This window comes from Heptranchias perlo, chromosome 18 (genome assembly GCF_035084215.1).
Source record: "Heptranchias perlo isolate sHepPer1 chromosome 18, sHepPer1.hap1, whole genome shotgun sequence".
NCBI classification, from domain to species: domain Eukaryota; kingdom Metazoa; phylum Chordata; class Chondrichthyes; order Hexanchiformes; family Hexanchidae; genus Heptranchias; species Heptranchias perlo.
Window position 1 is genome coordinate 33,999,309 of NC_090342.1, and position 22,046 is coordinate 34,021,354.

Sequence of the window (22,046 nt, forward strand, 5' to 3'; positions counted from 1 at the left end):
AATCAAGGGATATGGGGATTGGACGGGAAAGTGGAGTTGAGGTCGAAGATCAGCCATGATCTTATTGATGGCAGAGCAGGCTCGAGCGGCTGTATGGCCTACTGCTGCCCCTAATTCTTATGTTCTTCTGTTCTTAAAACAATCCTATAGCTGCATATACACCCATTTACATGCACCCAATGGGTGGCATCAAGTCTTGCTGTGCATAATGAGGGACATGCAAGGGTGCTTTCACAAAAGGGACTCAAGAATGGACAAGATGTGGCATTGCGGCTACCGGTTGAAAGGTGGGGGGGCAATAGGTGAGACGTGGGAGCGCTTTGAGTGGAGTCCCCACTTCCATGTCCGCTTTTGCCATCATCCCTCTCCTGGGCCAGGGCCGCATATTCATATCACTCCTCCACAACAGCTTGGAGGATGTCTGTGATGCCTTGTAAGGCTAATGCTAATGTATCTGTCTGCCTGTTTAAAGCGGCAGAATGTTGGTCACCCTGTGTCCGCACGGCCGTTGTCATGGCCTGAATGGACTCATTTGTGAGCAATGCCTGAAGCTCAATGGGGGCTGCCATTCTCTCCATCGCAGACATTTCCGCACTTACCTGCGCCACCAGTCCACTAACACTGGAGGTGGACCCCTCCATCCTCTTCGCTATTGTGGAGACTGAGTGTGGCACATCTTCCAATACATCGCCAAGGTGCATCTGTACCTCAATCATTCTCCTTGTCAAGGATGGCACCCAGGGTTCAGCATCTGTGTCCAGCTGAGCAGAGCTTGGAGAGGAATGCGCCCAATGAAGTGGACTCTCCACCGCTACCCCCGCCACCAGTGTCCGCTCGCGCTCACTTGTGTGTGGTGAGTCACCAGGTGACAACCCAATTACCCTCTCTAATAGGACCCACTGAGGTGTGAGTGTCTGCCCTGGTGCATGGCTTGCTATTATGTGTTGGTGCGCCCTCAGAGGCATGGAGCTCCTCTGAAGAATCGCCGTCATCCATGTCATGTGCCTCTTCAGCACTCCTTGAAGGCCCTGGAAGAGAACATACAGCAATAGTAAAAACCATCACAAAAGTTAATTTGCAATGAGCATACCGAGGTGTACAACAGGTCAATCACTGATAACATCAATTCATGATGTGTGTAAAGGATGTTAAAGTTCTGACACCAGCCGTTTGCGGATTGCCAGTCTCGCCATCTTCAACGGCCAGGCATTCAACTTTGCGGCTGCTACAAGGTCTCCTCCTCCGTCAGGGGCACTATTTGTGGTGGGCCCCTCCAGTCCTACTCCTCTCCCGTGCATTTTGCGCTCTCTTCTCCCACAAGGGAAGAAAGAACAGACGTGTGAGTGAGTGAAGGTGACGTGTTCACCCGATGGATGCATTGCTTTGGGTGAGGCTGCCAATGAAGCAGGTGCACCAGAAGGTGACTATCAGACAGATTCATCACATTACATCAGGATTGGGGTGAGTGGGAATGGTGAGTTCACAAATGGGGAGGGGAGGAAGTGCACAGAAAGTGAAGGTAAGTTGATGATAAGACTTAAGTGGGTGTGAGAAGTGATGTAATGGAGTAGGCTTGGCAAGACAGAGTGAGAACAGGGGTAATGTACACCACAGGATGTAGATGAATCAGTAACTGTACTCACTTTTCCTGACCTGATTAGGTCATTAAAGCATTTCCTGCACTGTACCCATGACCTGGCCACCGTGCTCCTGCTGCTCAGCTCCTCTGCCACCTCCAGCCAGGTCGTCTTAGTGGCAGAAGCAGGGCGTTTCCTCCGGTCAGCTGGGTATAGTATCTCCATCCTGTTCCTCACGCCAGCCAGTAGCAACTCCAGAGATGAGTTGCTAAAGCGAGGTTTTGCCTTACACCTGTGATGCTACATCGCTAAACATTCCTCCTTTCTCCCTCAAAATCTATGCTTGCAATGGCCCTTTAAATACTCCAGTTCCCAGCCCATCATTCGGGTGCGCAGCTTGGAGACGCAAAACCCGGAAGTAACATTAAGGGCCTTCAATTTAGTCGCGATTGCTCAAGAAAACGCACAAAAACATTTTCCCGGTTTCCCACCCACATATTGACCCCCCACTGAGATCCCACTGCTATGTTAAAATTTACCCCTTAGTGTCTGCTGTAACAAGGAGAGTTGACCAATGTGCTGTGTTTGTTTCAGGCTGCCGATCCTTCAAGGAGGGACATTTGCTTTCCTAACTCCTACCGTGGCTATGCTATCCTTGCCAAAATATAAATGCCCAGAATGGATCTACAACAAGACACTAGTCAATGCCAGTGATCCCATCTTCATTGAAGTATGGCAGACACGTTTGCGAGAGGTACCTATTTTTTGGGAGATTAGTGATTTTTCACTAAGGGCCTGAGATTGAACCTAGCCCTGACTGATGAGCTGAAAGCTTCCTCTGTGTGCTTGCTGTAAGGGTTCTGAGTGCAATGAGTTTGGCAGATTTAAACTAATTCCAAATGGGTATTAGCTTCTAATATGACATTAAATTGGTAATTTTCCTCAATGGCTGATGTGGGAAACAGAATGTCATATAAGTGTAGAAAGGGGATATTCTACTGAGGTATATTGTTGGGGTAGTGTAAAGGGAGCTTTACTCTGCATCTAATCCATGCCATACTTGATCTGGGAGCACTTCATTCTAACACTGGATGCCTGAAATGGGAAAGTGTTCAATTTCACAGTGTTGATATCCCTCAGCAATTTTTTCAGCAAACAAATTAAAAGAAATGTATTTTTATTTGGTATTGATGTTGATGGGGGGGGGAACAGAGGGAGGTTGTGACACAATGAAGTGACATACTGTTCTTTCATCTTACACAGTAGCCTAACCCATATTCATTATATTCATTAAACCCATGAATCTCCACATGTGAAAATGTTCACTTATTGTACATCACATTTTAACAATGATTGAAGAACGTGATGACCTGGCCTGATTGATATGATTCTAGAGCATTACATATTTCCCTGAATCCTGCTGAAAGTGATTCATTTCATTATCAATGCATACTTTTTTCCATTCTGAGCCTGGAAATGTGAAGTGTAGAGCAGAAAGTATATTTCCCATTTCCATTTTTGCAGTTAATGAATTGATTCTCAAAATGCGGGAACTCCATTTTTTGCTATATTCTCCTTATTGCTTTTATGGCACAAGACGCATCTAGCCATGGTAATCGGATAATCTCATTGTTTGCAGATCCAGGGAGCAATTATGGTGGCAGCCTGTTTCCAAATATTTGTGGGATTTTCTGGTTTGATTGGATTTTTATTGCGATTCATTGGCCCTTTAACCATTGCTCCGACCATCTCTCTGATTGGACTGTCCTTGTTTGATTCAGCTGGGAACAATGCTGGAGCCCACTGGGGTATTTCAGGCATGTAAGTACTCAAAACTAATACTAAATAGAAGGGCTGTAAGTACTTAAATTTAACACTAAACAGGAAGGCTGTAACTGGTCAAAATCAATACTCAACTGAGGGGGTGTAAATACTCATACGTACAAAGTATAGACAATAGCTGTAAGTAGTGAACATGAATAATAAACAAAGGATCTAAGAGTACTTAATAATAAATAGGGATTACAAATACTCACGGCTGGTACTATTGACGGTAGCTGCAAATCCAAATTGATATCCAGGTATAGCTATTCACAACTGGTATTAGGAACATAGGAACAGGAGTAGGTCATTCGGCCCCTCAAGCCTGTTTCACCATTCAATTAGATCATGGCTGATCTGTATCTTAACTCCATCTATCTGCCTTGGTTCCGTAACCCTTAATACCCTTGCCTAACAAAAATCTATCAATCTGAATTTTGAAATTTTCAATTGACCCCCCCCCCAGTCTCAACAGCTTTTTGGGGGAGAGAGTTCCAGATTTCCACTACCCTTTCTGTGAAGAAGTGCTTTCTGACATTACCGCTGAACAGCTCAGCTCTAATTTTAAGGTTGTGCCCTCTTTTTCTGGACTCTCCCACCAGAGGAAATAGTTTCTTTCTATCTACCCTATCAAATCCGTTAATCATCTTAAACACCTCAATTAGATCACCCCTTAATCTTCTATATTCAAGGTGATACAAGCTTAGTCTATGCAACCTGTCCTCATAATTTAACCCTTTAAGCCCCAGCATCATTCTGGTGAATCTGCGCTGCACCCCCTCCTTCCTGAGGTGCGATGTTCAGAATTGAATGCAGTACTCCAGGTGGGGTCTATCCAGAGCTCTGTACAGCTGTAACATAACTTCCACCCCTTTGTATTCCAGCCCTCTTGAGATAAAGGCCAATATTCTATTCGCCTTTTAAATAATTTTTTGTACCTGTCCACTAGCTTTTAGTGATTTCTGTACTTGGACCCCTAAATCTCTCTGTTCATCCACAGTTCCTAGCTTCTCACCATTCAGAAAATACTCTGATCTATCTTTGGTCCAAAGTGGATGACCTCACACTTTCTCACAATGAACTCCATCTGTCACAGTTTTGCCCACTCACTTTATCAATGTCCCTTTGCAACTTTCTGCACCCATCTACACCATTTACTGTGCCACCTAATTTAGAGTCATCAGCAAACTCAGATATACGGCTCTCTATTCCTTCATCCAAGTCATTTATAAATATAGTGAAAAGCTGTGGCCCCAGTACAGATCCCTGAGGAACACCACTAGTCACATTCTGCCAATTTCAGTATATACCAATTATCCCTACTCTCTGTCTCCTATCTCCTAACCAATTCCCTATCCAAGCCAATAGGTTGCCTTCAATTCCATGCTCTCTCATTTTTTTTAACAGTTCATGTGGAACCTTGTTGAATGCCTTCTGGAAGTCCATATAAATAGCATCCATAGACACTCTCTTATCTACCATGTTAGTTACCTCCTCAAAAAATTCAACTACGTTCATTAGACATGACTTACCCTTTACAAATCCTTGCTGGCTCTCTCGGATCAGCTCATAGTTGTCCAAATGCTCACTCACTCTGTCCCTAATAACAGATTCTACTAACTTCCCCACAACTAGACTTAGTTTATCTCTCTTATCCTTCTTAAATAGTGGAGTGACATTATCCAATCCAAGGGGACAATTTTCCAATCCAAGGGGACAATTTTGAATCGGGAGAGTTTTGGAAGATCATGACCAACGCATCAACATTTACTCACCTACTTCTTTTAATACCCTGGGGTGGAAACCATCCGGTCCTGGGGACTTGTCTATCTTTAATCTCATTAGTTTCTCCATCACCATTTTTTAACTAATATTTTACTTATATTGAATCTAGTTAGTTTCTCCCCTTGATTTCTTTTTCTTTTTCTTTGAATCTCTGGTATTTTATCCTCATCCTCTACTGTGAAGACCAATACAAAATAACTATTTAGTAAGTCCCATTCTCCCATCACCCCTGTGCTCACTGACCTACCTTGGCTCCCGGTCCGGCAACGCTTCGATTTAAAAATTCTCATTCTTGGTTTCAAATCCCTCCATGGCCTCACCCCTCCTTATCTCTGTAACCTCCTCCAGCCCTAGAGCCCTCTGAGATCTCTGCATTCCTCCAATTCTTGCCTCTTGCGCATCCCCGATTTTAATCGCTCCACCATTGGCGGCCGTGCCTTCAGCTGCCTAGGCCCTAAGCTCTGGAATTCCCTCCCTAAACCTCTCCCTTTCCACTTCTCTCCCCTCCTTTAAGATGCTCCTTAAAACCTACCTCTTTGACCAAGCTTTAGGTCATCTGTCCTAATATCTCCTTATGTGGCTTGGTGTGAAATTTTGTCTGATAATCGCTCCTGTGAAGCAACCTGGGACGTTTTACTATGTTAAAGGCGCTATATAAATGCAAGTTGTTGTTGTTGTCTGCCATTTCCTGATTTCCAATTACAATATCACCTATGTCTGTCATTAAGGGGCCCACATTACTCTTAGCCACCCTCTTTCTCTTAATATATTCGTAAAAGCCTTTAGCATTGTCCTTGATAATCCTCACAAGCTTTTTCTCATATTCCCTTTTTGCAGCTCTTACCACTTTCTTTATATCCCTTTGCTGTTCTTCATATCTCTCCTAGTCCATGGGATCTCTACTGTTCTTTGCCTTCATATAAGCCCTTTCTTTTAATTTTATACTATCTCTCACTTCCCTTTGAACATAGGATTCACATTAATACTAAGTATATAGGAAGTATAAGCACTCACATCATTACAAAACACAGAAACTGTAAGAGTTCACATCTAATGCTAAATACAGGGACTAACTATTGAAAACTAACACTAAACAAATGCAACAAAGTGGAGGTCTGTAAATATTTACTGCTAACAGTAACACAAAGCTACATGTTCTTACACAAAGTAATAAACAGAAATGAAGTTGAGCCTAGTATGCAAATATCCAATGGATCTTTCACAAACCAATTAAACATGATAGAAAAGATAAAATGGTTTATAACTGGATAGTCTTGTCAATATCATAAAATAAAGAACGAACTTGGTTTTATAGTGTACAACTAGTAAATAGCCTGTGCCATTACCCAAGGCTAGTAAGCTTTTTATATACAAGATCATGCCAGAATCAGGAGACAGACTTCAGAAACTCGCTCCACAAGGCCACCTAATGGTTAGAACCTGCAAGTACATTGTGACAGTTGACATTGTAAAATTGAATGGGCAAAGTGGACATAGCAATTTTCAGTGGTCAACGTTGACAGAAAAACATGACCAAAAATCATGACAACAGGAAGTATGAACCCTAGCAAGATTTTTAATTATATTTACGCAAATAAATATAAAGGCAGGTGTGATATTTATGCTGTGCCAGGAGGTCTCACCAGAATATTTAATAAGTTCTTTTTCATGCCAAATTTACAATCTATGCTGAAGAAATCGATGGACAAAACATCATTCTAGAACCAATCTCCCCTTACTTTGACTTCCTGAATCCAATATTGGATTTCTCAAACTGAATAGACATAGTAGTGATTCCAGAGGTTGAAGTTCACAGCAGCGGGGCTGCCAATTGTACCAAAATATCAACTAAGCAAGATAACTGAATGTTGAATCTGTCATTTATGAGCACCTCACCGTGGTAATGCTCACTTTAGACTGAATGCTTAGCATTGGACAACTTCATGTCAAACTCGAGCAACTCACTTCCAGTTACTCAGACCAGGATTAATACAGCTGCTTTAAGAAATGTTTCAAATGCATTTGAATTCTAACATTCCTTGTTACTAAAATTGTATTTCAGGACTGCAGGCCTCATTATATTATTCTCTCAATATTTGAGGAGTGTACCAGTACCTTTTCCTGCTTTTAGCAGGAGCAAAAAGTGCCACATTTATTGGATGAACATATTCCAGATATTCCCGGTATGTATCAATAATATTTACAATTATAATTTGAGTCTTATAAATTTTAAAATAAAACAACAAACACCATCACATTGAATATCCTGCAATAGATAAACTACATAAGGAATACCATCACTGTCCTTATTTTTTTGATGAATTTTGTCTCATATTGAGGGATATTTGTACTGGGGAATGGAATACTTTCCTTTTCAGGCATCCATATCAACATTAAGCACTCCCAGATCAGGTATAGCACATAAGAATGTAAGAGATAGGAGCAGGAGTAGGCTTTATAGCCCCTTGAGCCTGCTCCGCCATTCAATAAGGTCATGGCTAGATAGCATAGTTAGATGCAAAGCAAGGCTCCTTCTACTCTGACCAAATAATGTCTCTCATCTCCAACCTCAGAAAACCATTTTCTACTTTGCCAGTGTGATAACCTTCCATTTCCCTCACTAGGAGTCCTGTGGCTTTTCTGAGTGAGATTCCCAGTTTCGTGTCTCTTAGTATTACTTTGCAGCAATTCAGTACTGTGGGCCCAATTCCATTTGGAACTAAATTGACACTGGTCCAACTCATTTCACATAGGACTTTTACAGCCAACAGAGAGGCAAGACTGCTCACTCCCCATAGCCCTGTATCTTCCTCTGCTTCAAATTTTTATCCAAGTTTCCCTTAAAAGATGCAATGGCCTCTGCCTCTGGCAAAACATTCCATGCTCCAACAACCCGCTGCATAATGAAATTTCCCCTAACTTCTTTCCTCATTCTCTTAGTGACAATTTTAAATTGATGATGCCTCATCATTGATTCCCCAATCAGAGCAAATTAGTTTTTCCCTATTTACACTCTTAAAATCTTCATAATTTTTAAAACATCAATTAAATCTCCTCTTAGCCTTCTGTGCTCCAGTGGAAATATTTCAAGTGTCTCCTTATTACAATAGATTCCAATGACTGACATTATCCTGGTGAATCTACACTGAATACTCTCACTGGCGTTAATGTCCTTTTCATAATGGGGCATCCAAAACTACACACAATACTCTAAATTTATATAATTTATATAAATTTATCATTGCTTCTTTAATCTTGTACTGGATGCCCCTATATAAAACCCAAAGTGTTATTGGCCTTTCTTGTGGTTTTACCTATGCTGCACTTGCAAGGAATTTTGTATTTAATCAGTTCCATTTTGCCAGAAATGAAAAATAGCATAGAACATTCAGTGATGATAATCTGATAATCTGATAATCTGAAATGGTCCCCTGCCAAGATTGCTTCAGATTTGATATGGTTCACCACCGATCCAAACATGTCAACCTTGGCATGTCATGCCAACATGGTTGAATCTGATGAATGTGATATTCTAAGCACAAACATCAAGCAGCAAGTGAAGCCCATTAAATTAATTTCAAAAGAAGGGACACAAGAAACAAATTATAGCATTGAGGGGTATTTACTTGGGGAAAGAAAATGTTGAAAATATTGGTTGCTACAGCAAAGTGCATTGGACCGTGTACAGAGGGCAGATTTTTTGTCCTGTGTCAAATAGGGAAAATTTGTGTATGCTTTATTATACTGTTTTGATGGAAGCTATCTTTCTTTACTAAACTCAAGATGGAGACTGGAAACAGGGGGCTCGATTTTACCGGCGGGTTTCCTGTGCGTTTCCAGCGGGGGGGCCCCGAAAATCCCGATATCCAGGCACGTGACCGGATCGCGCCACGATCCCGCCCACTTCCGGGTTCCCCGATGACGTGCGGGGGTGCGTGCGTAGCCCCCGCTGGTGGGAATCCCGCAGGCAATTAAAGCCAGCGGGATGCCACTTGAGTGTATTTATTTCGCTTGTTCAGGTCATTAACTGACCTGATTAAGGGACTGTGTGTGATTTTGGAGAAACATGGGACTGTTTCACACACTGGGGGAAACAGTCCTAGTTGAACTGGACGTGTTGCAGCCGTCAGCCTGTGGCAGCTGCAAAGGTCCATTTGACAGGTGGGGTGGGGGAGACCCTCACCCATTGCAGGAGGCCGCTCTGTCACTTGGGACAAAGTTTGGCCTCCACCACCCCCCTCCTGACGGTCAAAGTCACCAACCTGCACACTCACCCCGGGGTCCGGAGACATGTGCCTACCTTGCGGACCCCCTCAGATGTACATATTGCGGATGGGGGCCATCGTAGCTGCAGTCATGACCCCCTCGGAGGGCGAACAGCATCACCAGCCTCGCCATCCACGCCATCCACCTCTGACACGTGGAGCTCCACAACAGAGTGCTGTGACACATCCACCTGTACAGCAGGAGGGAGGGCTACCGCAGAGAGAGATGCGTCGCAGAGGGCACTACCCTCGCCACAGGGTCCACAGACCGAGGCGCAGCTCCCCGGACCTCTCCGAGCAGCAGTGCACACGGAGGCGCAGATTCACTCGACATGTAGTCGTGGACATCTGCAGCCTCTTTCATGCCGAGCTGCTCCTGGCTGGCCCCAGCACCATCTGCTTACCTGTCGCTGCCAAAGTCACCACTGCCCTCCACAACTTCTCCTCCGCATCCTTCCAGGGTGCAGCCGGGTACACCGCCGATGTCTCTCAGTCGTCTGCGCGGAAGAGCCCTGCAAATACACCTGCACCTACTCTGCAGTGACACAATGGGTGGCATCAGTGGTGGGTCCTCATAGTGATACCCAGGAGCGGGCATTATTGCACAAAACAGACAGGATTCGCGGAGACATGGCAGTGGTGGTGCCAATATAATGTGTGATGTGAGTTGTTCTGAAATTCAATATAGGTAACACCCATGACAAACCCTCAGACACCCTTGTGCATCCCCTTCATGCTCACGACACGTTTGCCTTACGCTGCCTACTGCACATATGTGATGCATGCCCTGTGGCTGCAGCACAGGTGGTGGCAGGTTGAGTGAGGCTGGCCGTGAGGGAGATGCACGAGAGGGTGCGTATGAGATAGAGCCATGAGATTAGATGAGGATTGGGTTGCGTGTTAGTGGCGGGGTGAGTACTCGCGAGGTGAGTAGGTGCAGGTAAGATGAGGATGAGGTTTGAGTGGGTATGAGGGGTGATGTGACAGAGTAGTGTTGGCGGTGCCGAAGGAGATGTGGGGTGGGGGCAGTGTTGTGGCAGATGGAGTGTAGGGGAAAGACTACGTGTTCTCATTGTGGCTGACCTACTGAGGTCATTGGAGCGCCTCCTGCACTGTATGCAGGTGGGCGATATGTTGGTGGTGCAGGTGACCTCCTCTGCCACCTCGAGCCAGGCCTTCTTGGTGGCAGAGGCACGCCGCTTCCTCCCGCCCGCCGGGTGGAAGATCTCTGTCCTCCCCCTCCTCCTCACCCCATCTGGTGATACCTGGGGTGAGGCATCATTAAACTGGGAGCAGCCTTCCCCCTGGGCTGCTCCATGCTGTAATGTGTTCTATTGGTTGCAGCATCTGTCAGTGGAGGACTGCCCCTTTAACTAGAGAGCCTCCAGCTGACAGATCGTACTGCGCATGCACAGCCCGCCCGACGCGCAGACCAGCAGCGCGGAGCCCGGAGGAGCAGGTAATTGGATCCAATTAGTGGATTGCCTGCTACGATTGCGCGGGCAACCCACTAATTTCACTGAGCGTGTTGACCACGCTCCCGAAACCCAACCCGCCGGAAACCCGCAGGCCTGGTAAAATCGGGCCCAGGGTGTCTGCAAAATACAGGTCTGGTGATTTAATGTGTAAAAAGCAGAAACATGATTCTAGTTACTCATCAAAATATTAGTCCTTTCAAGGGCAATGGATATCTTATATCTAGGCTTCAAAATTCCAGGAGTCCTGTTCTGCTGGTTGAGGTTTAGTGAAGCAGAACACCTGACCGCTCACTCAGAAACTGTCCAAAATTGTGGGCATGGGGGTCATTCAAATACTCGGGGCAAGCAACCTGCAACTGTAAGGGCACATCAAAGATGCTCACCTCAACAGCAGCTAGGAAGATCAGAGCAGCGTCATGCCACTCCGACAGCAGGCCTGAGACCCAGGAAGGGCTGAAGAGGAACCTTTTAAATATTTAAAATTCTCCTAAGGGAGCACATTGCTATTTTTGGAATGATTTCCTTTCCCTCGTGCAGTCCTAACTAAGGCCTTTACTAAGCTCTCAACTGAACACTCACCAGCTGTCGGCCAACAAGAGTTCCATTGGACCTAGGGGGCATAATTGAAGAATTCCCAGGGTAATCCGGGAACTCCCACCCCATAATTTCTCGGGCTTCTTGCACAGGATAGTATCGGGGTGGAAGCAGGTTCTGCCCCAAATTCTGGCACCTGTTGGGTGATCTGCTTGACTGCTGCCCTGGTGCCCGATCGGAATTTTGAGGCCCTAGTCTTCAACTTTTGACAATGAGACAATTACTGGCAAGTGTGAAAGTCTGCAAGCTTACAGACAGATGACTGAACCATCAAGGGAGCTTTGTTGTAAGTGGAGATTGGATATATATTGTTGAAAGCATTGCCAGGTATTCAAGAAGCTGGACAAAATGGGATTTTAATGGTCAGCATTTGTTTGTCAACAACAAACAGACTTTAATGCCTTTACTTCAATGAAAGCAGCCCTTTGGTCCATCCTGTGTTTGTAGATCACCTGAGATGGGCTCCATGGAGTTTTGTCCCATGTAACTTTCCATCAAGACACTCAGTCAAAAGCAACTGAAAAGAACTATGACGATTTTGGACTCTTGTTTTGAAATGCCTATGCAAATCAGGGGCCTAACGCCTATTTCAGGCCCCTTTGCGAAAATGGTTCCTTACTAACTGCAGCACATGCTGTGGTCAGCTATCTCGGGTGAAAAGCAGCCAAACCAGCAGTCTTTAAAGGGACCGCTGGAGGCTGCCAGCAAAAAGGTAAGTAAAAAATGTTTTACTTACCTGAATGTAGAGTAGGAGTGCTCCTCTTAGCTCCATATTAAAACTGCGGGCTACTGCTGCCCGAGCTCACCCACTCCCAATTGCCACCACCACTGGACTTATCTTAGGCCCGGCCGATCTTGCCCCTCCCCCCACTATGACCGGCGAGCTACCTCTGGGGGGGGGGGGGGGGGGGAGGGGAGCCGCGACTGGAGCCCACAGCACCGACACTATACTAACTTGCCGTGGTTCTGCCGCCGGACTCTTTAGGCACAGGCAGTTTGTGCTGCGCCTGGATCGAGCCCTGATTCGGGTGCGATCCAATTTCCAAGCATGTCTCTTTTCTGTGAACCCAAATATAAAAAATGTTGGAAGAAAACCCAAAGCCCAGATCTTAACGGGTTGAATTGGCTTTTCTTGTTCTTAGGTTCCCATCACTTTTTGTCAAGTGAAAATGGTGAGAACTTCTCATAGAGTTTTAAGCAGGGATGGTTCTCCGACCACTGTCTGTTTGCCAGTAATCGGTGGTTTGCAACTATTTGGAAACAACCTGATTATTTTAAGTGTGTGTTTTTATTTTATATGCAGGTGCTTCTTGGGATTGTAGTTTCGTGGGTCATTACTTTTCTACTGACACATTTTAATATCTTTCCTGATGATCCTGATGCTTATGGGTATCTTGCAAGAACAGATATAAAGAGTGACGTTATCATGCGTGTTGATTGGTTTCGTATCCCATACCCTGGTAAGTAAAACATAAAAGGTTCATGTTGTCCTGTTATTCATGTTTCTATAATACATTTAAAAAATTCATTCTTGGGATATAGGTGTCTCTAGCAAGGCCGGCATTTATTGCCCATCCTTGGTTGCGCTTGAGAAGGTGATGGTGAATTTTCTTCTCGAACCACTGCAGTCCTTGTGGTGAAGGTGCTCCCACAGTGCCCTTAGGTAGGGAGTTTCAGGATTTTAACCCAGCGACGATGAAGGAATGGCCGCTTTATGTCCACATCAGGATGATGTATGATGTGGAGGAGAACTTGGAGGTGATGGTGTTCTCATGCATCTGCTGCCCTTGTCCTTCTAGGTGGTGGAGGTCGCGAGTTTGGGACATGCTGCCAAAGAAGCCTTGGCGACTTGCTGTAGTGCATCCTGTAGATAGTACACACTGTAGCTATGGTATGCCGGTGAGTGAAGGGAGTGGTGAAAAAAGATTGGATTTTGCCCCATCCTTCATTTTCTTTTTAAAAATCTAAGATGTAGCATTATTTTTCAATACAGTCTTCAGCTATGTTCATGGATCAGGTTTTCACACATATAATTCTTTCTTTCCTTACAAGGGAAAGAATTACATATTTAAATAGCCAGTGCTGATAAGATTTATTGGTAAGTGTAGTTACTTAATTTGACAGGGTAAAAGAGCTGAATTAACATCAGTAAAGAAAAAATAATTAACTTTAAGAATTGTGAAACTTCATGTTAATGCAACTGTCAGCCTCAGTAACTCCTCCCAGCCAATACTCCGGATGTTGTTAATTTAGTTCCTTCATACTCTCGGAACCAGTGACTCTATTAGTTCAGCCCCTCACACTGTTGGTGTCAGTGACGTACTTTCACCAGTTCCTCTAACAACATTAATTCAGCTCGCCATGCTGTTGGGATCATTAGCTCCTTCCAACCAATTTCCCTGTGATTGTTACTCACTATTTAAATAAATGTAAGGAATCTTACAACACCAGGTTATAGTCCAACTGTTTTATTTGAAAATCACAAGCTTTCGGAGGCTTTCTCCTTCGTCAGGTGAGCAAGTGTGGGATTCCATGGAAGGTTACCGCATTTATAGTCAGAGAACAATACCTGGTGATTACAGATAATCTTTCCAACTGCCCGTTGTCAAGGCAATCAAAGTGTTCAGACAGAGTGATGTTACCTACAGGACCACCGAATACACAAACGGCCAGAACAAAAGACAGACAGAGAGAGAGAGAGAAACATCCGAAAGGAAGAGAAAGACAGAGAATGACCCGTTGTGTTAAAAACAGATAACTTTTTTTCGCTGGTGGGGTTACGTGTAGTGTGACATGAACCCAAAATCCCGGTTGAGGCCGTCCTCATGGGTGCGGAACTTGGATGAACGGACACCGCGCAACAATTGCCAGACATGAGGGTTCCCTCCCAGTCGGGGAACACTTCAGCAGTCAAGGACATTCAGCCACCGATCTTCGGGTAAGCGTTCTCCAAGGCGGCCTTCGAAACACACGACAACGCAAAATCGTCGAACAGAAATTGATAGCCAAGTTCCGCACCCATGAGGACAGCCTCAACTGGGATCTTGGGTTCATGTCACGCTACACGTAACCCCACCAGCGAAAAAAAGTTATCTGTTTTTAACACAACGGGTCATTCTCTGTCTTTCTCTTCCTTTCGGATGTTTCTCTCTCTCTCTCTGTCTGTCTTTTGTTCTGGCCGTTTGTGTATTCAGTGGTCCTGTAGGTAACATCACTCTGTCTGAACACTTTGATTGCCTTGACAACGGGCAGTTGGAAAGATTATTTGTAATCACCAGGTATTGTTCTCTGACTATAAATGCGGTAATCTTCCATGGAATCCCACACTCGCTCATCTGACGAAGGAGAAAGCCTCCGAAAGCTTGTGATTTTCAAATAAAAGAGTTGGACTATAACCTGGTGTTGTAAGATTCCTTACATTTGTCAACCCCAGTCCATCACCGGCATCTCCACATCATATTTAAATAAAGTTATTTTAAAAAAACATGAAAAGATTCGACCTTTGAAAAGCAGATTTGTAAAAGGGTCCTGAAGATGAGACTTTCTTGTTTGAAATGTCTTGATGGTGAGACTAGTATCACAGACTGTAATGCCACAAGCTGTAATATCACACAATACACTACCACATGCTGAATCATCTGAATCTATACTGTCAGGTTATAATATTGCATAGTAATATCGAATATAACACCATAGGCTTAAGCCCGACAGAAACCGGACTGGGCAGGCAGTTAAAATCACCTGTCGGAATTACCCGCTGAGGTCCATTTCCCTCATTGAAGGTTTTGATTTTAACAGTTTGCCACCCACTTCGGCCGCCGCCCACACAACTCCTACCCCGAGTTAAATTCAGGCTTTAGTATCTTACACTGTTACACATCAGTGTACTATCACAGACTGTGAGGTCCCAAAATGAAATATCATACTAAAGACTGTAATATCATGGACTATACCGCAGACTATACTATCATATTATAATATCATAGACTATACCGCAGACTATACTATCATACTGTAATATCATGGACTATACCGCAGACTATACTATCATACTGTAATATCATGGACTATACCGCAGACTATACTATCATACTGTAATATCATGGACTATACCGCAGACTATACTATCATACAGAAATATGATAGACTTTGTCTTTCTGTGCTCAGGGCAGTGGGGATTACCAACAGTCAGCCTTGCTGGTATTTTTGGAATTCTGGCTGGAGTGATTTCCTCGATGATTGAATCTGTCGGAGACTATCATGCCTGTGCTCGGCTCTGTGGTGCTCCATCTCCTCCAAAAGAAGCCATTAATCGAGGGATTGGTATTGAAGGAATCGGTTGTCTCCTCGCTGGAGCATGGGGCACAGGCAATGGGACTACCTCCTACAGCGAGAATGTTGGTGCGCTGGGTATCACTAAGGTATAAACTGAAGACACAAATGTGAGACTGTTTCCCTCAACAGTTTCCCTATTAACAATCTTTAAATATTTTTTTAAAAAGAGATTTATATTTATTTTAATATTATTTGAAAGGTCATCACTGTTTCTTCATTTCTATTCTCTATTGGTATATTTTCACCACCAACTATGCCCACTGTGCTGCTCCATAATCAGCTGCTACTAGATGCCCAAATATAACCAGTGACAGTGACTTTCCCTTCCAGGCTTCCACTTGGCACCTAAGATGGCAGAACTCAGATAGGTAAATGGTTGTAAGCCTTTGACAGGGTCTGGCACCATGCACAATTACAACAAGTTACCAACAAATGGTCTCCTACTGAACTTATGTTCAAAACTATCTTGTTCCCTTTTAAATTGCTCTATCTCTGTGCCACTCCAATTTTGGCCTCTTGCACAGTCCCAGTTTTCTTCGCTCCACCACTGGCGACCGTGCCTTCAGCAGCCTAGGCCCTAGGCTCTGGAATTCCCTCCCTAAACCTCTCTACCTCTCTCTACTTCTTTAAGACGCCCCTTAAAACCTAACCCTTTGACCAAGTTTTTGGCCACCTATCCTAATATCTCCTAATGTGAAGTGCCTTGGGACATTTTACTACATTAAAAGAGCTATATAAATGCAAGTTGTTGTTGTTGTTATTGTAGTTGAGGGCTTATCCTCTAACTGATTTTCCATTAGCTCAGAGATTCCACAGCGCTCTGTCCTCTTGCAACTTTGTTCCTTCTTCATATTAGTGATGACCTTCACTCATCCAACACTCTCCACTCTACTGTGATGGTTCCACTCTACATTAAGAAATTTCCTACAGGCCGCAAGCCCTAAGTGTTCACAATATTCGGTAACCTGGCAGCGTAGTGGTTGAATCACTTACTTCTTAATCTGCTCCATACTCTTTGAAAATTTTGCTACTTCATCAGCGATGCAGGCCCTGTTTCAGGTGGATCCTGGGCAGAATTGGGGAAGGCGGGGCGGAGGTCAGTAATGCCAGTTTTCCGCACATTTCGACTGCGCTAGGGTTTCCTGAGAGGTCGAAGATGGGCAATCTTGTGTCCAGCCCCTTTCCTGATGATATCAGATATACTGATGTCATCAGCGTAATGTATGTCTGAATGAAGGAGGGCATAATTACTTGCCAGGACCACATCTTGGGAGAAGTGGTCCCCACTAAATTTTGTAAAAGGCCAGTTTCCTTACAGCACCTGTTTCTTTTTGGAAAAGAGACTTTTTTTGTTGCAAAAAGCATCTTCATCTGCCCTCGTAAGCATTCTATCCCAGCGTCTGCCCTCTGCTGCTAATTTCTTTATCCCCACCTGGTGACTGTGCCACTACTGGGACGGGCGCCCGCCCACCTTATGTATAAATGCCCCTGACCTTGGGAATTCAGATGGGGTCGGGGCACATGTGGCCAGCGGATGGAAGACCCGCTCGGCATGGTTACACTGTGGGGCTGAACCGAGGGGTTTTCAGGCCTGCAATTTCTTTGCATCTCTGGCAAATACCGACCATTTCTTACCTTTTGATGGGTTCACCCCCCAGGTCCTTATCTTTCTCTCTATCTACCCTCCTTCTTAGCCAAAGCTGCATCCAAAAAGCTTGGTTTCCTTTTTTGTGCCAAATTCTTTTCTTACACTCGGCAACTTTAACTCTCTATAAAGTCCATTCAAGACTTGAGTATTTCTCCCATATCTGGAGAGTTGTTTCAGTCACCTCTCGAATTCCTCGACAGGATCCAGAAGAAGTTTATTGCCTGATGGACAATCATTGCATTTCCAGAGGGCAAACTCTTTCTCCTGACTACAGAGGATGGATTCCCCTCTGCGATGGTTTTGGTACTGGAGGTGGGTCCAGGCAGGACTTCTAAGAACATAAGAAATAGGAACAGGAGTAGGCCATGCAGCCCCTCGACCCTGCTGCGCCATTCAATCAGATCATGGCTGATCGTCGACCTCAACTTCACTTTCCTGCCCAATCCCCATATGCCTTGATTCCCTTAGAGTTCAAAAATCTATCGATCTCAGTCTTGAATATACTCAACGACTGAGCATTCACAGCCCTCTGGAATAGAGAATTCCAAAGATTCACAACCCTCTGAGTAAAGAAATTTCCCCTCATCTCAATCTTAAATGGCCGCCCCCTTATCCTGAGACTATGCCCCCTAGTTCTAGACTCTCCAGCCAGGGGAAACAGCCTCTCAGCATCTACCCTGTCAAGCTCCTCAGGATCTTATATGTTTCAATGAGATCACTTCTCATTCTTCTAAACTCCAGAGAGTATAGGCCCAATCTACTCAATCTCTCTTCATAGGACAACCCTCTCATTCCAGGAATCAATCTAGTGAACCTTCGTTGTACCACCTCGAAGGCAAGTATATCCTTCCAGAAAAAGTAGCAAGCCTGAGGAATGGGAGCAGTTTAGAATTCAGCAAAAAAGGACCAAGAGATTGATTAAGAGGGGAAAAATAGAGTATGAGAGTAAACTTGCAAGGAACGTAAAAGTGGACTGTAAAAGTTCTACAAGTATGTAAAAAGAAAAAGATTAGTGAAGACAAATGTAGGTCCCTTACATTCAGAAACAGGAGAATTTATAATGGGGAACAGGGAAATGACAGAGCAATTAAACAAATACTTTGGTTCTGTCTTCACAGAAGAGGACACAAATAACTTCCCAGAAATGCGAGGGAACCAAGGGATTAGTGAGAAGGAGGAATTAAAGGAAATTAGTATTAGTAAAACAATAGTGCTGGAGAAATTAATGGGACTGAAAGGCAATAAATCCCCAGGACCTGATAATCTGCATCCCAGAGTACTAAATGAGGTAGCCATGGAAATAGTGATGCATTAGTTGTCATCTGCCAAAATTCTATTGATTATCGAACAGTTCCTGCAGATTGGAGGTTGGCATATGTAACCCCATTATTCCAAAAAGGAGGGAGAGTGAAAACAGGGAACTACAGACCGATTAGCCTAACATCAGTAGTGGGAAAATGTTAGAGTCTATTATAAAGGATGTGATAACAGGACACTTAGAAAATATCAACGGGATTAGACAAAGTCAACATGGATTTATGAAAGGGAAATCATGTTTGACAAACCTACTGGAGTTTTTTGAGGATGTAACTAGTAGAATAGATAAGGGATAACCAGTGGATGTGGTTTATTTGGATTTTCAGAAGGCCTTTGATAAAGCCCCACATAAGAGGTTAGTGTGCAAAATTAAAGCACATGGGATTGTGGGTACTATATTGGCAAGGATTGAAAATTGGTTAACAGACAGGAAACAGAGAGTAGGAACAAATGGGTCTTTTTCGGGGTGGCAGACAGTGACTAGTGGGGTACCGCAGGGATCAGTGCTTGGGCCCCATCTAGTGACAATACATATCAATTATTTGGATGAGGGAACCAAATGTAATATTTCCAAGTTTGCTGATGACACAAAACTAGGTGGGATCGTGAATTGTGAGGAGGATGCAAAGAGGCTTCAAGGCGATTTAGACAAGTTGAGTGAGTGGGCAAATACATGGCAGATGCTGTATAATGTGGATAAATGTGAAGTTATCCACTTCAGAAGGAAAAACAGAATGGCAGAGTATTATTTAAATGGTGATAGATTGGGGAATGTTGATGTAGAAAGGGACCTGGGTGTCCTTGTACACCAGTCACTGAAAGCAAATATGCAGGTGCAGCAAGCAGTTAGGAAGGCAAATGGTATGTTGGCCTTCATTGCAAGAGGATTTGAGTATAGGAGCAAGGACGTCTTACTGCAGTTATACAGGGCCTTGGTAAGACCACACCTGGAGTATTGTGTGCAGTTTTGGTCTCCTTACCTAAGAAAGGATATTCTTGCCATAGAGGGAGTGCAGCGAAGGTTCACCAGACTGATCCCTGGGATAGCAGGACTGTCATATGAGGAGAGATTGGGTCAACTCGGCCTGTATTCACTCGAGTTTAGAAGAATGAGAGGGGATCTCATTGAAACATATAAAATTCTGACAGGCCTAGACAGACTGGATTCAGGGAGGATGTTTCCCCTGGCTGGGGGGTCCAGAACGAAGGGTCACAGTCTCAGGATACGGGGTAGGACATTCAGGACTGAGATGAGGAGAAATTTCTTCACTCAGAGGGTGGTGAACCTGTGGAATTCTCTACCACAGAAGGAGGAGGCCGAGTCACTGAATATATTTAAGAAGGAGATAGATAGATTTCTAGACATAAAAGGCATCAAGGGGTATGGGGAGAGAGCGGGAATATGGTATTGAGATAGAGGATCAGCCATGATCATATTGAATGGCAGAGCAGGCTCGAAGGGCCAAATGGCCCACTCCTGCTCCTATTTTCTATGTTTCTATGTTTCCTTAAGTATGGAGACCAAAACTGTACACAGTACTCCAGGTGTGGTCTCACCAAAGCCCTGTACAATTGCAGCACGAATTCCTTACTCTTGTACTCTAACCCCCTTGCAATAAAGGCTAGCATTCTATTTGCCTTCCTAATGGCTTGCTGTACCTGCATGTTAACTTTCTGTGATTCGTGTACAAGGACACCCAAATCCTCTGAACACCAACATTTAATAGTTTCTCACCATTTAAAAAATATTATGTTCTTCCATTCTTCCTACCAAAGTGAATAACCTCACATTTCCCCACATTACACTCCATCTGCCAGCTTCTTGCCCACTCACTAACCTGACTGCATCCCTTTGCAGACTCTTTGTGTCCTCCTCACAGCTTACTTTTCCACCTAACTTTGTATTGTCAGCAAACTTTGATACATTACACTCGGTCCCTTCATTTAAGTCATTCATATAGATTGTAAATAGCTGAGGCCCAAGCACCGATCCTTGCAGTACCCCACTAGTTACAGCCCGCCGAACTGAAAATGACCCGTTCATTCCTACCCTCTGTTTTCTGTCCGTTAACCAATCCTCTATCCATGCCAATATATTACCCCCAACCACATGAACCCTTATCTTGTGTAACAACCTTACATGTGGCACCTTATTGAATGCCTTTTGAAAATCTAAATATACCACATTCACTGGTTCCCTTTTATCTACCCTGCTAGTTACATCCTCAAAAAACTCTAGTAGCTTTGTTAAACATGATTTCCCTTTCATAAAACCATGTTGACTCTGCCTAATCATATTATGATTTTCTAAGTGTCCGGTTACCACGTCCTTAATAATGGATTCCAGCATTTTCCGGACGACTGACGTCAGGCTAACTGGCCTATAGTTCTGTTTTCTCTCTTCTTCCTTTCCTGAATGGCGGGGTTACATTTGCTACCTTCCAATCCACTGAGACCGTTCTAGGGAATTTTTTAAGATCACAACCAATGCATCCACTATCTCTGCAGCCACCTCTTTTAAAACCCTAGGATGTAGGGGATTTGTTGGCTTTTAATCCCTTTAATTTCTCCAGTACTTTTTCTTTACTAATATTAATTACTTTAAGTTCTTCACTCATTAGACCCCGGGTTCCCTGCTATTTCTGGCATGTGTTTTATGTCTTCTACTGTGAAGACAAACTCAAAGGGCAGGATTTTAAAAAGGTGAAATGAGTGGGTTGGGGCCGGGGGGGGGCAATCAAAATCACCATTTTTGGGAGCAGGCAGATATCCTGGCTGGAACCCACACATTTTTGAATGAGATTCAGGCAAATCTGTGTGCGTGCGTACATCAATCACCTGGAAGTCCCGCCCTCACTTAAATCTGGCAGGCCAATAATTAAAGGTCCAATATACCTCATTGAGGTACTTAAAGTCATTTATTTTTTGTTTATTGGACACTTTTTTGGGCGGCTTTCCCACGACTTCCAATTCACGTCTGGTGAAACCAGGTGGGAAATGCTGGATCAATGAAAAATAGACTAAATAAATAAAATAAAATTACATTTCCCATTGTAAAAAAAGTAAATAAACATACCTTAAAAACAATGTCGCCTGGACCACCCCCCCCCCCCCCCACCCCCAATCTCCGATGTCCGATGTCTCCACTCTGATCCTGATGTCTGATGTCTCTACTCTAATCTTTGTTTCCCCACTCACCTCCCCACCATCTCTATCCTAACTGTTG

At 44.1% G+C, this 22,046-nt stretch overlaps 1 protein-coding gene across 1 annotated transcript in view; it reads left to right on the forward strand.

The window, feature by feature from the left end:
- slc23a4 (solute carrier family 23 member 4) overlaps positions 1 to 22,046 on the forward strand; it is a 140,567-nt gene that overhangs the window by 35,126 nt on the left and 83,395 nt on the right. Inside the window, exons 7-11 of the mRNA XM_067999140.1 lie at positions 2,172 to 2,331; positions 3,217 to 3,398; positions 7,246 to 7,366; positions 12,824 to 12,980; positions 15,688 to 15,941. Coding sequence (XP_067855241.1) covers positions 2,172 to 2,331; positions 3,217 to 3,398; positions 7,246 to 7,366; positions 12,824 to 12,980; positions 15,688 to 15,941 — 874 coding nt within the window. The remainder of the gene's footprint in view (positions 1 to 2,171; positions 2,332 to 3,216; positions 3,399 to 7,245; positions 7,367 to 12,823; positions 12,981 to 15,687; positions 15,942 to 22,046) is intronic.